Source organism: Suncus etruscus, chromosome 1 (genome assembly GCF_024139225.1).
Source record: "Suncus etruscus isolate mSunEtr1 chromosome 1, mSunEtr1.pri.cur, whole genome shotgun sequence".
NCBI lineage: Eukaryota > Metazoa > Chordata > Mammalia > Eulipotyphla > Soricidae > Suncus > Suncus etruscus.
This window is the reverse complement of record NC_064848.1, coordinates 59,585,068-59,598,221: the sequence shown is the minus strand read 5'-3', so window position 1 is coordinate 59,598,221 and position 13,154 is coordinate 59,585,068. Positions and strand designations below refer to the sequence as shown.

The 13,154-nt window shown below is 46.5% G+C and overlaps 1 protein-coding gene across 1 annotated transcript; it reads left to right on the top strand.

Moving 5' to 3' along the window:
* Nucleotides 1–23: 23 nt before the first annotated feature.
* Nucleotides 24–11,894, top strand: BAG1 (BAG cochaperone 1). The gene is made up of 8 exons (XM_049771051.1): nucleotides 24–38; nucleotides 261–813; nucleotides 2,002–2,130; nucleotides 3,518–3,600; nucleotides 6,013–6,126; nucleotides 9,535–9,642; nucleotides 10,849–10,911; nucleotides 11,645–11,894. Exons 1-8 carry the CDS (start codon nucleotides 24–26, stop codon nucleotides 11,705–11,707), a joined length of 1,128 nt encoding a protein of 375 aa, XP_049627008.1. The 3' UTR covers nucleotides 11,708–11,894.
* The last annotated feature ends 1,260 nt before the right edge of the window (nucleotides 11,895–13,154 follow it).

Genomic DNA, 13,154 nt, shown 5'->3' with positions numbered 1-13,154 from the left:
GGTGAACGGGAAGGAGGTGAGAGATGCAGAGGGGCGTGGTCTCAGACAGGAGTGGGCGTGTGTCTTAGGGCGATTAAGGCGGGGTGTAAGTGAGGTGGGCGGGGAGAACAGAGTGGCCGTAGCAAATAAAAGCGCGAAGAAAGTCGGGCCCGTCCCCCCAAGGGGCGGGACTTAGTTGACCAGAGAGGCGGAGCTTATGCAAATTGGGGCGTGCTTCCCGAAGGGGCGGGACCTCGCAGAGAGCAGCGCGGGGGTCTTAGAGACAGGTTGCGGGGTGTGGGCGGCGGCGGGGCGCGGCGCGGCGTTGCGGTGCGCGAAGCTCAGCTTCCATCGTTGAGCCGTCACCAAGCGCAGGTCTGGCGGAGCGCGGCGCCGGGCGGAAACGAAGAGGCGACCGGCAGCTGCAGGGCCACCGGCGGCGGGACCACTCTCGGCCGGGCCGGGAGCCGCGCCCGTCGGAGCCGTCGCCCCAGCGCGGTGCGCGGCCTTCCGCCCGGCGCCCGGCGCCCCAGGGTGCGGCCGCCAAGAATGTCCGGGCCTCGGGGAGCGGGACCCCCGCCGGCGCTCGCCGCCCGCGGGTGAAGAAGAAAGTCCGGCCGCGCTCGGCCCGCAGCGAAGACGCCTCGTCGTGGAGCGAGGAGACCTCCCGGAGCGAAGAGGCGGCGGCCTCGGCCGGAGTTTTGACCCGACCTGCAGACGTGGCCCCGGCCCGCAAGGACGGGGGGACGCAGACGGAAGAGGTGGTCCAGCCCGAAGAGGGGGACTGGAGGAGGGACATGGCGGCGGCCGGCCTCAGCGTGACCGTCACCCACAGTGAGTGGCTGGGCCGGTGGGCTTTGGGGTTCGGCCGCGTGCGCCTCGGAAACGCCCTCTGGCTCTGTGCTCAGGGATCACACCTTGCTCTGTGTTCTGGGGTCACTCTTGGCCAAGCCCCGGGGACCCCAGGTGATGCACGAATTGAACCCAGATCTGCTTCCTGCAAGGCAAGCTCCCCACTTGCTCTATTTTTCTTCTGATCCTTATTTGAGTTTCTGTTGTTTTGCCTTTCTGCTTCGCTTTTTTTTTTTTTTTTTTTTTTTTTGTGCCTCACCCAGCATACTGCATGGCTTATTCTTGGCTCTGAGCTAAGGGAGCAACCCTGTTGGGGTGTGGGGCCCTACAGGGTACGGGGAAATCCAACCCAATCAGGCTATACGCCAGTCAAGTGCACTCCCAGCTACACTTCTCTTTGGCACCCATCTGTCCTTTTGGGTGACCTTGGGATTCTACCTTTCTATCTAGGCTTCTGGTTTCTTTGTGAAGTAGTGTGGGTAACAGTCCTGCTGAATTCTAAACTTAGTTGTTGAGCAGGCTCAAGCTTGGAGTAATGCACAAGGGCACAGGACGCCTCTTCCTGGAAAAGAATTGGCACTGCTGCTCCATAAAGGAATTTTCTGCTGAATGTATTCATTCATCTGTCTTTTTTTTTTTTTTTTTTAACGTAGCCACAACTATGTAGGTGCAGCTCTACCCAATGCCCTGGAAGGAAAAACAGCCTCCTGTCCATTATAGCAGGGGAAACAAGAGCAGACAGCACAGTGTAGAGGGGGAAGACACAGGAGATTAAGAACTTGAGTGAAAAGCATAGACTTTGAAATCAAATTCAGATTTGGGCTCCACCAGCTAGATCTCCAGAAGCAGGTGTTAACTAGACAACTCAAAACTTGCTTATCTGAGGAATAAGGAATAAATGTAGTGTCTACCTCATGTTTGTTGTGATTTTCTGAAGGTAAGTAAGGTTAAATAATGTGTTGCACGAGGTGAGCTCAGTACAGCCCTATATCCATGTCAAGAACTAAGCCTTACTAATGCTGTTCGTTATACTAGGAAACAAAAACCTTTGGGTCATTTTAGGAATGCTGTGCAGTGTGGGGTACAGGCTGTTTGGGGGTAGGCAGGATATAAACTGCTCCTTTATAAATAGAATGAGAGAGACTTCAAGCAAAGCTTTGCTCTCCACAGGCAATGAGAAGCATGACCTTCATGTCACCCCGAAGGAGGGTTGTAGTGAACCAGTTCTCCAAGACCTGGCCCAGGTTGTTGAAGATGTCACAGGGGTCCCGCTGCCTTTTCAGAAACTCATCTTTAAGGGTAGGTGCTTCTTTTGTGCCCTTATTTCCCATGACTCAGGGTCATGTTCAGAATCATAATCTAATGGTGTAATTCAGTTTTCCAAACTGGGACAATTCGGACTTGTTTGGCTTTTCTAGGGGAAGGAGTGGAATGATGTACCTAGTGGAATGGTGGTGCCTAGGGGACCACATGATGCTGAGAGTGGGACCCAGGTACTCACATGCTAAGCACACACTTGAGTCCTTTGAGCCATCTCTCTCGCCTTTATTTTTTGTTGTTCATCTCTTCTAATAAGAAAGATTTCAAGGGTACTCACTGTGACGGTAGAGAATCAAGCTCTTAGGCAGGTTTTATAATTAAAGGCATGGGAAGTGGTTTGAAATCACACTGTGTTGGATGAAACTTGCTGGCAGTCTTCCCCAGTCTTCCCTGATGGAGTTAGATCCTCTTCCCTGGGGATCCTCTTCACATTCATACCTATTGTACTGGGATTCAGATGAGCTCTTAGTTTTCTTGGCTAGTAGGCATCTGGTTTCTCAGTGAGAAAGTAGTTTGTAAGGGCAGTGCCATGTGCCTAGTGGTTGGCATAGTGTAACAGAAAATGCGGGAGCTAATTGTGCAGCTCCTCCAGTGCCTATTGTTGGCAGTTGTACTAAAACGTAATGTGTTGGGGCTAGAGCAATAGCACGGCAGGTAGGGCATTTGCCTTGCAAGCAGCCTACTTAGGTTCTATCCCCAGCATTTCCTATAGTCCCCGAGCCTGCCAGAAGAGATTTCTGAGCAGAGAGCCAGGAGTAACCCCTGCACACTGCCAGGTGTGGCTAGAAACAAACAATAAAAAGTGTTATGCGAACATATGTTCCATGATTTATTGAGGGTAACTGTCTGAAATGAAAGTAGTGGATCATGATACTTTCCTTAAATGTTGTACCAATCTATCCTTTTATGTATTGATTGATTTATTATTATTCTACTTTTTGTTTTTTAGGACACATCTAGTAGTGCTCAGAACTTACTCTTCTTTCCTTTTTTTTTTTGGGTCTCATCCGGCCTTGCTCAGGGGTTACTCCTGGCTCCATGCTCAGAAATTGCTCCTGGCAAGCATGGGGGACCATATGGGACGCCGGGATTCGAACCGATGACCTTCTGCATGAAAGGCAAATGCCTTACCTCCATTGAGAACTTACTCTTAATTCTACACTCAGGAATAGCTCCTGGTAGGGCTATGGGAAACCATATTGGGTACTGGGGATTGAATCCTAGGTAGGCATTTGCAAAAAAGCATTCTAGCAACTGTATTTACAGCTCTGGCCCCCAATTTATCTTATTTACAAATATTTTTCTCTCATACCCTCACTAAAATTTATTTTAGTATTCTGTAATTTTTTTTTTTTTTTTTTTTCAGGAAAATCTCTAAAGGAGCTGGAAAAACCATTATCAGCACTTGGAATTCAAAATGGGTCTCGGGTCATGTTAATTGGGAAAAAGGTAAATTGCTTTTTCTACCAGAATTCTGCAGATGACTGAAATCTTTTCTACATGTTTCTGCTTTTATTTTGTTGGTTTTGTTCTTTCCCTCCTTTGTAAAATTTGTGTAGGGACCATAAGGGATGCTGGTGAACTGGAGTCCACCCCGGGTTGGCTGTGTGCAAGACAAATGCCCTACTGGGGGCCATGCTACTAATCTCTGTATGATTTTCCATTTTAGTATATATGATGTTGAAGCAAATTCCATGTTCTTGTTTCATGTATTTATTTGTATTTTGGGGTTGTTTGTTGTTTTGGAGGGGGATCACACCCAGCACTGCTCAGGGCTTACTCCTGGCTCTGAATTCTTGGGATCACTCCTTGGAGTGGAGGTGTGGGAGACCAGTGTGGTACTGGGGATTTAACGTGGGTTGGCCATATGCAAGACAAGAACCCTACTACTATACTATCTCTCTGGCTTTTAAATTTTACTTTAGTCACCAGGATTTACATTACTGTCAATGATAGGGTTTCATAAATACAACATTCCAACACCCCCCCCCCCCAGCAGAATGTCATTTCTCTGTATCACTGTCTCAAGGTTAACCCCATCAGTTCCGTAGACCAGTTCACAGATTCTTTGGGACTTCCTGGCTGACTTCATTTAGCAAGATCCTTCCAGTTTTCCCCAAAGAACAGCAAATAGCTTGATTTTGTGATTTTTCTTTTAAAGTCTAAATTGAGGGGCTGAGAGATGGTACAGCTGATAAGGCACTTGCCTTACATGCAACTGACCCGGTTTACATCTCCAGCATCCCATATGGTCCCCCCAAGTCCCATCAGGAGTAATTCCGAGTGCAGAGCCAAGAGCAACCCCTGAGCATGGCCAGGTGTGGCCCCAAAATAAACTAAAGTAAGAAAATGAAAAAATATAGTGAAATTGACCCAGATTGATGAAATAGCTCTCTCTAAAACAATTAGTTTCTACATTTGTTTTATTGTTTTATTGTTCTTAGGTCTCTCTCTTCCTGTTGGTTAAGTCATTTGGCTTTGGGAGTTATTGTAGTTGGGCTCCTTCAAGAAGGTTTTTGTTTTGGTATCGAGATACAGTGCAGTTAAATCATGCCTGAGATTGAGTTTACTCATCTAGGAGGAAGATTTGCAAGAGAACAATTTACTAAATAAATAAAATGTGTAGATTTGAAAAATAAATGTTCTGCTTAAATTTCTGGAGCCTCTTTCTCTTCACTCCTTTTACTAAAATCATTGACGTGGAAAAAAGGTTTGGACTGAAGAACTGAAGGATTAGGCTAGAGAAATATAAAAGATAAGTCACTTGCTAAAAAGTGCAGTGCATCTGAGCACCTCAGGGTGGCCCTAAACAACCCCCCTCCCCCAAATAAATACCTAAATGACAAAAGCCAGTTGCTCACAGATAGAGAATAGCTCCTGAGGTAATGAGATGGGACCTTGGCAAACCCTCATTGTGACACTGTGGAATTGTTTGTCATAAGAAGTTTCCTTCAAAGAGGCGATTTAGTCTCATTAAATGAAACAGTACCTTCCTCCCTGGGTTGCTATAAGACTTTAATACTAGTGCAGCTGAAATTCTTGGGATAGTACCCTTGCATAGAGAGAATATTCAAAGTCATTGTATCATGTTTGATGGCAGAGCTCAGTTGATGAATGCATTTAGGAATTCCAATGAAAGAAATAACAAATTTTCCTGTCTTGATCTCTGGACTCCTTGCAGATGTTTACTATAATATGTTTATGCTCTAGGCTTTATTTTGCTGTGGTGATACTAGTTAAGATCAAATTTGGTACCTATATTGGTGCAAATAACTTTGGGGGTGGGTGGGTGTATATACACCCAGACATATTCATTACTCTGTGCTTAGACAGTGTTCTGTTGACTCTATGCAGTGATAGAATTTGAATTATTGAACCAAGTGTAGCTGCCTACAAGGTGAGTGCTTTAACCTCTGTACTATCTCTCTAGCCCAGGCGCAGGTTTTTGAGCCTATGCCCGGACTATAACAATTTTGCATGTTTTTCTAATACCTTCTCTCTAATCTAGAGTCTTTGTAGATAGAAACCCCCCATTATATTAAATTAAATTATAAAAACCTTATTAAAACCCCCCCTGGGGCCGGGAAGGTGGTGCTAGAGGTAAGGTGTCTGCCTTGCAAGCGTTAGCGGACGGACTGCGGTTCGGTCCCCTAGCATCCCATATGGTCCCCCCCAAGCCAGGAGCAATTTCTGAGCACATAGCCAGGAGTAACCCCTGAGCGTCAAACGGGTGTGGCCCAAAAACCAAAACAAAAAACAAAAAAACCCTCCCCTATACTATCTTCCATCTATTTTCCAAAATGCTGCCTTCTTCCCCTGAAGATATTTTGATAATTTGCTTCATTTTATTAAACATTTTAGACCAACCCAGAAGAAGAGGTTGAACTAAAGAAGCTGAAAGATTTGGAAAATTCTGTGGACAAGATAGCTGGCCAACTGGAAGTACTGAATGAAGATCTTACTGGACTCCAAAAGGTAGTTCTTGATGGACATTGACTTTCCACCTTGTCAGAACCTTGCTGGGCCCTCACTGTTCCCAGGCCAGCCTCTCTACTCAGATTCCCTGGACTGAGTTTATATCCTGAGTTAGCTCTTTCTCTCTTTCTATTACTGTGGTCAAGCTTGCCTATCTGGGTTCTTTTTCTTCAAAGAGGGAATAATGATTATATCTCTTCCTCCAAGATTAAGCAAAGTAGTCAGGAGCCAGAGAGATAGCACAGCGGCATTTGCCTTGCAAGCAGCCGATCCAGGACCTAAGGTGGTTGGTTCGAATCCCGGTGTCCCACATGGTCCCCCGTGCCTGCCAGGAGCTATTTCTGAGCAGATAGCCAAGAGTAACCCCTAAGCACCACCAGGTGTGGCCCAAAAACCAAAACCAAAACAAAAAAAAATGGCAAAGTAGTCTAAGCCTGACACATACTACTAGGTACTCTAAGTACTAGTACTTATAGAGTTGTCACTGTCACTTTCAAGCCTAAACCAGGATTCATTTGTTCTAGGACAGCACCTGCAATGCTGCAATTCTCTGCAGTGAATTGGTAGCTTCTCTCACTCTCATCTGTAATAATGTGTCTAGCAAGACAGAACATATCCTTGGCTTATAGATGGTCCAAGTTGAGTCTGATCATAGTGTGAGAGTAGGTGTGGACCTTTCTGTTCAGTTTTGTATGTTAAATGGCATACTGAAAGCCATATGAGGATGAATAACCCCGATTCACATAGGCCACGCCCACTGTTTCCTACTATTAATGGATCTGTGTATTAATTATACATGTAATGTATAATTATTATACATGTAATGTATTACATTACATGTAATTATACATGTAATGTATGCAGAAGTTTTGGTTGCTCTTTTGTTTTGTTTTGTTTTGTTTCTGAACCACACCCAGCAGAGCTCAGAGGTTACTCTTGACTCTGCATTCAGGAATTACTCCTGGCAGGCTTGGAGGACCATATGTGATTCTAGGGATCGAATGGGGTGGCCAGGTGCAAGACCTTACACAGCCTTACCCATTGTGCTATTGCTCCAGCCCCAGGAGGCCCAAGTTTGATCTTCAGCACCACCTGTTCTCCTAGAACACTGCAGGAATGACACTTAAATAACACATTGGGAGAGCCCCTGAGCACTGCAAGGTGCGGCATTAAAACAAATAAACAGAGTATAACAGTTCATCACAGAGGGCCCAAAGAGATAGCATAGGGGATAGAGTGCTTTCTTTGCAACTAATCAACCAGAGTTGGACCCCTGGCATCCCATATGGTTCCTCGAGCCCACCAAGAATGATTCCTGAGCACAGAGCTAGGAGTAAGCCCAGAGCACTGCCAGGTGTGGCCCCCCTCACCGAGCTCCCCCAAAATAAACTTGCTCTTCAACCCATGTTCTCTTGATAAACATATCTTGGTTGTCTTTGTTCCTTTACTTGTCTACTTCCACTCTGGAGAAGAGAAGCCTGTGTTCTGTCTTGAACACACACTTCTGTTTCTCTCCCCTCACATTTTTCTAAATAAATTTTGTACCTTGCATGTATTAGGCTCTGATCTCTTAGCACCACACACAGATAAAAATAAGGTCAATTTGTGAGTTTGTTACATGGTTTTGGTTTGGGAAAAACCTGACAGTGCCAGGTATTAGTTACTTCCAATTGGTTGCTCAGAGGTTGCTCTTGGCAATGCTTGGGGGAACATGTGATGCCAAGGATTTACCCCTGGGCCTCCAACATGCAAAGTATGTGCCCCAATCCTTGTTCTTGCCCTTCCTCCAGCCAAGTGCTGCTCATTTGTCAATCTATAATCTATGTCACGAATTAAGTTAAGAATCTACAAATAGGGCCCGGAGAGATAGCACAGCGGTGTTTGCCTTGCAAGCAGCCGATCCAGGACCAAAGGTGGTTGGTTCGAATCCTGGTGTCCTATATGGTCCCCCGTACCTGCCAGGAGCTATTTCTGAGCAGACAGCCAGGAGTAACCCCTGAGCATCACCGGGTGTGGCCCAAAAACCAAAAAAAAAAAAAAAAAAGAATCTACAAATAGGGGCCAGAGAGATAGCATGGAGGTAGGGCATCTGCGTTGCATGCAGAAGGTCAGTGGTTCAAATCCCGGCATCCCATATAGTCCCTTGAGTCTGCCAGGAGCGATTTCTCAGCGTAGAGCCAGGAGTAACCCCTGAGTGCTGCCGAGTTATGATAAAAAAAAAAAAAACTTACAAATATTCTCCTTTATCTTTACAGTAATCTTCTGGGCTAGCATCATATTATTGATGGGGAAAAAATGGGGGCGGGGCCAGCGAGGTGGCGCTAGACGTAAGGTGTCTGCCTCAACCGTGGTTCTATCCCCCGGCGTCCCATATGGTCCCCCCAAGCCAGGGGCTATTTCTGAGTGCTTAGCCAGGAGTAACCCCTGAGCATCAAATGGGTGTGGCCCGAAAAACCAAAAAAAAAAAAAAAAAAAAAATGGGGGCACTGGACTACAGATAAATAGCTTCCTCAAAGTCACAGGCCTTGGGGCCGGGTGGTGGCGCTAGAGGTAAGGTATCTGCCTTGCCAGTGCTAGCCTAGGACGGACCTCAGTTCGGACAGACCGTGGTTCGGATAGACCGCGGTTCGATCCCCCAGTGTCCCATATGGTCTCCCAACCCAGGAGCGACTTCTGAGCGCATAGCCAGGAGTAAACCCTGAGAGTCACCGGGTGTGGCCCAAAAACAAAACAAAACAAAAAAGTCACAGGCCTTTAAATGGCAGTCAGAAATCGGCAGTGTTCAGGGTTTACTCCTGGCTTTATGCTCAGAAATCACCCCTGGCAAGCACAGGGAACCATATGGGATGTCAGGATTCAAACCACCGTTCTGCATAAAAGGCAAACGCCTTACCTCCATGCTATCTCTCCGGTCCCTAAACTCTGAATTCTTTTTTTTTTTTTTTTTTTTTTTTTTTTTGGTTTTTGGGCCACACCCGGTGACGCTCAGGGGTTACTCCTGGCTATGTGCTCAGAAGTCGCTCCTGGCTTGGGGGAACATATGGGACGCCGGGGGATCGAACCGCGGTCCGTCTCCTAGGCTAGCGCAGGTAAGGCAGGCACCTTACCTCGAGCGCCACCGCCCGGCCCCCTAAACTCTGAATTCTTATTCTTTGCTTTTGTTTGGGGTATAAGCTGACTTCACCAAAACTTTGCCTGAAGACATTTGCAAGCCCCTTGGGTGCAGGTGTGAGAAGGGGGCTTAGTTCAGTGCTTGAGTTGACTCAGGGCCAGCCTCTCTGGTTTCTCCAAGAGAAGAAGTTGGTCTGAGGCCTGGCCCAACCTGGTAAGCCTCTCCATTTGTACCTTGGCTAGATGTATTTCATCCACCTTCAGCAACCCTTGCAATGGTGTATGATTCTTCCACAGGGTTTTCTGGTGAAAGATTTACAAGCTGAAGCACTCTGCAAACTCAGTAGGAGGGTCAAAGCTACAATTGAGCAGTTTATGAAGATCTTGGAGGAGATTGATGCGCTGGTAATTAAAAAACTGTGGAGAAGAATAAATTTCCTTTGGCTTTAGTTCATTTACTTTTGCTCAGAGGCAAATGTTCTGCTCCCTGAACAGCCCCTTCATCTCAGGATATTGAGCCATACTTTGTGCCAGCCCCAGATGGGTCCTTGATTAATTCACAGCAAGATAAGACAATTTTTTATTTTTTTTGATTACACCTCGTGGCACTCAGGGGTTACTTCTGCCTTTGTGCTCAGAAATCGCTCTTGGCAGGCTTTGGAGACCATATTGGATGCCGGGAATTGAACTGGAGTCTGTCCAGGCTTGGTTGCAGGCAAGGCAAAAGCCCCACTACTGTGCTATTTATTGCTCAGGTCCCTATGATAAGACAATTCCTTTTTGGGGGGAGGAGGGATTGGTTCACACCTAGCGGCACTCTGTGCTCAGAAGTCACTCCTGATACGCTCGGGGGACCATATGGCTGTGTTGGCCACGTGCAAGACAAATGCCTTACCACTGTGCTATCACTCCGGCCCAAGATAAGACAATTCTTAATTCCTACTCACTCAATGTTCCACCAATACAAGTCTTTATATATATAAACTTTTATATATAAAGCTTTTTAGATGTATATTTTATAAATATATAAATTTAAAAAAGCTTTATATATATATATATATATAAAACTTTTATTTCTTTAAGCTGGTGGTATTTATTCTTGTAATGTGGCTGAGACCTACATGTTTCCAGGTTTTTACTGTCTGAGAAAAACAGTGTATAACTCGTGTGACTGTCCACTAAGTGCGTTACCTACACAGAACTTGGCAGTACTCATACTGGGAACCATTGCTACCAGGCTCTGTTTTACAAATTATAGGGAGTTTCTCTAGGCTAATGTCTTTCTTGAGGGTGAATTAGTTTGTTGGGGATTGGGAAGGGGGTGAGGTGGTAAAAAAGAAATAGGTACTTTCTTGCCACTGTGAGCTTAGGGTCTGCTCATAGTATCCACAAGTAGGAAATAATGCCAAAGTCCATCGTACTGAGCAACTTCTATAGCCCGGTAGAGAACAACTGGGGATTCTATAGGGTTGAGAGTCCTGGGGAAGGCCATGTGAAACTGGTGGTCCATGAAAATATATGTCTCATTCATGGTCACCTGTGACTCTCAGTGTTACTTTGGGTTCTTTTAACACTGAAGGTGTTATATTAGTCAACTTAACTTCCCCACAGATTCTGCCAGAAAATTTCAAAGACAGCAGGCTGAAGAGGAAGAGCTTGGTGGTTAAGGTTCAGGTGAGTTGTAGGGTACAGGGTTATAGTGCAGAGTGTATGACGCGCATGTGTTTTTATTCCCAGTAGGATCAAGGTGTGGGTATGATATAGGCCTGTTGGCTTGTTTGTTTGATTGGTTGGTTTTTGGGTCACACCCAGTGGTACTCAGGGGTGATTCCTGGCTCTGCGCTCAGAAATCACTCCTGGAAGGCTCAGGGGACCATATGGGATGCCTGAATTCAAACCACCATCCATCCTGAATTGCCTGCATGCAAGGCAAATGCCCGCCTTCTGTGCTATCTCTCTGGCCGGGCTGTTTGTTTTGAGCATGAGCCCAGAACACTGAAGAAGAAAGAGCCCTTCTGGGTTTAGCTGTGATTATGTTTGAATTGAAACAATTTAGGTTTTTCCTTGAAAGCAGATAAGTCTGACACAGATGGTTCCAGAAGGCACCAACTGAATGAACTTGCCCTTCCAACCCTGCAGTTGCAGTCCAGGAGCTTTGGGGCAGGGCCTCTCCTCCCCTCCTTCAGGGGGTTGTTGACCCCAAGCTCTGTTTCTTGACTTTTTTGCCTCCCAAACTTTATTTTGTTGGAACCCCAGTCCCCAGCTTTCCTCTGCCTCCCATTGTAAATGTGGAGCCCAGGCACTGTCAGCTCCCTGAGGACTTCTCTAAATTCCAGACACCAAGAGCCTTGCCCAGCAGCCGTTGACTTGTATAGGTGGACCCTCACTCCCTGCTTCTATCTTTTAGGCATTTCTAGCTGAATGTGATACAGTGGAACAGACCATCTGCCAGGAGACAGAGCGATTGTAACCCACAGACTTAGCTTCAATGAAGAAGTGTGGTGAGGGGGTGAGATTTAGCCTCCCTGAAGAACAGCATCCCATGTTCTTCCATGTCTGGAAACACCACCAGATTCTTCTGGACCACTGGAAATTCTTGCCTGTTTTCCTACTTGTGCACCTGTGCCCAGTGAACAAGAATTGCCTTTGCAACCTGATGTGGTGCTACTGCACTCTCTCTGTCTGGCTATGCTGTCTTGCAGCCGTACTTGGCCTGACAAGGGCTTTCCTGATCGCGTATTTCCAGCTCTTTTCCCTTTTGGGTGATTTCTTTGGAATGGCGAGAAAGCATCTTTGTCTAGAGGTCAGCCCCGCTGGCAACCCTGGTCTTTGCCAGCATGAGGCCTTTTTGCCCTTGCAATGAGCTCATAGTTGCTAGAGTATTAGTTGGGAGTCTCCAAGAGGTTGCACCCGTGCAGGAAAGAGGGCTGGTTCAGACAGTGCTGATCTAGCTTTAGGACAGCTCCCATGTCAGTTCAAAGATTGTCCTCATCTTCCAGTGAGCCTGCCTAGCCCTGGACCCGGAGATCTCAGGTGAGGTAGAATGGGGAGAGGCAAGGATTGGCATTTGAGGCATGGACTGCCTTGTCCCCAAGCAAATCTCGGGAAGATGTATCAGATAGTGTTCTGAGGTCTTTAGTTTTATTCGTCATTTAAGCCCTGCACAGCCTAGGAGATAGAGACTATCCCCACTGTAGCTGAAGAAACAGCTGATATATCTTGCCCATTCTGCCCTCGAGGTGACTGAATGTAGACCTGATGGCTAGAGTTGGACTAGCACTCTTAGGCATTGAGGTAGAAACTGTGAGGATGAAAAACAGTATTTAAGGGGCTGGTGAGATGGCGCTAGAGGTAAGGTATCTGCCTTGCAAGCGCTAGCCAAGGAAGGACCTCGGTTCAATCCCCCGGCGTCCCATATGGTCCCCCCAAGCCAGGGGCAATTTCTGAGCACTTAGTCAGGAATAACCCCTGAGCATCAACGGGTGTGGCCCCAAAAACCCAAAAAAGAAAAACAGTATTTAAAAGGAGTATAGACCACGGCATAAGTGGGCCAGAGGCATAGTAGAGTTAGAAAGGTGCTTACCTTACATATAGCTGATCTGGGTTCAATCCCCTGAACTCTATATAGTCCTTTCCCAAGCACTCCAAGGGTGATTCGTGAGTGCCACAAGTATGTATCCACATGCCCCTCCAACTCCCCCCAAGCATGAGTCTATGTGTGAGAGAAATTAACTTTTAAGCTGATTTAGGTTTTTTTGGCCTCACAGCCAAACTTATTGAAACATTGCCATGTAAATAAGCAATAAGTTTGTCACCATTAAAAAGAGCCTCAGGAGTTTCCAGAGTGACAGTACAGCGGGTAGGGTGCTTGCTTCACAAACTGCCAATCCGGGTTCAATCCTCGGCACCCCCAAATA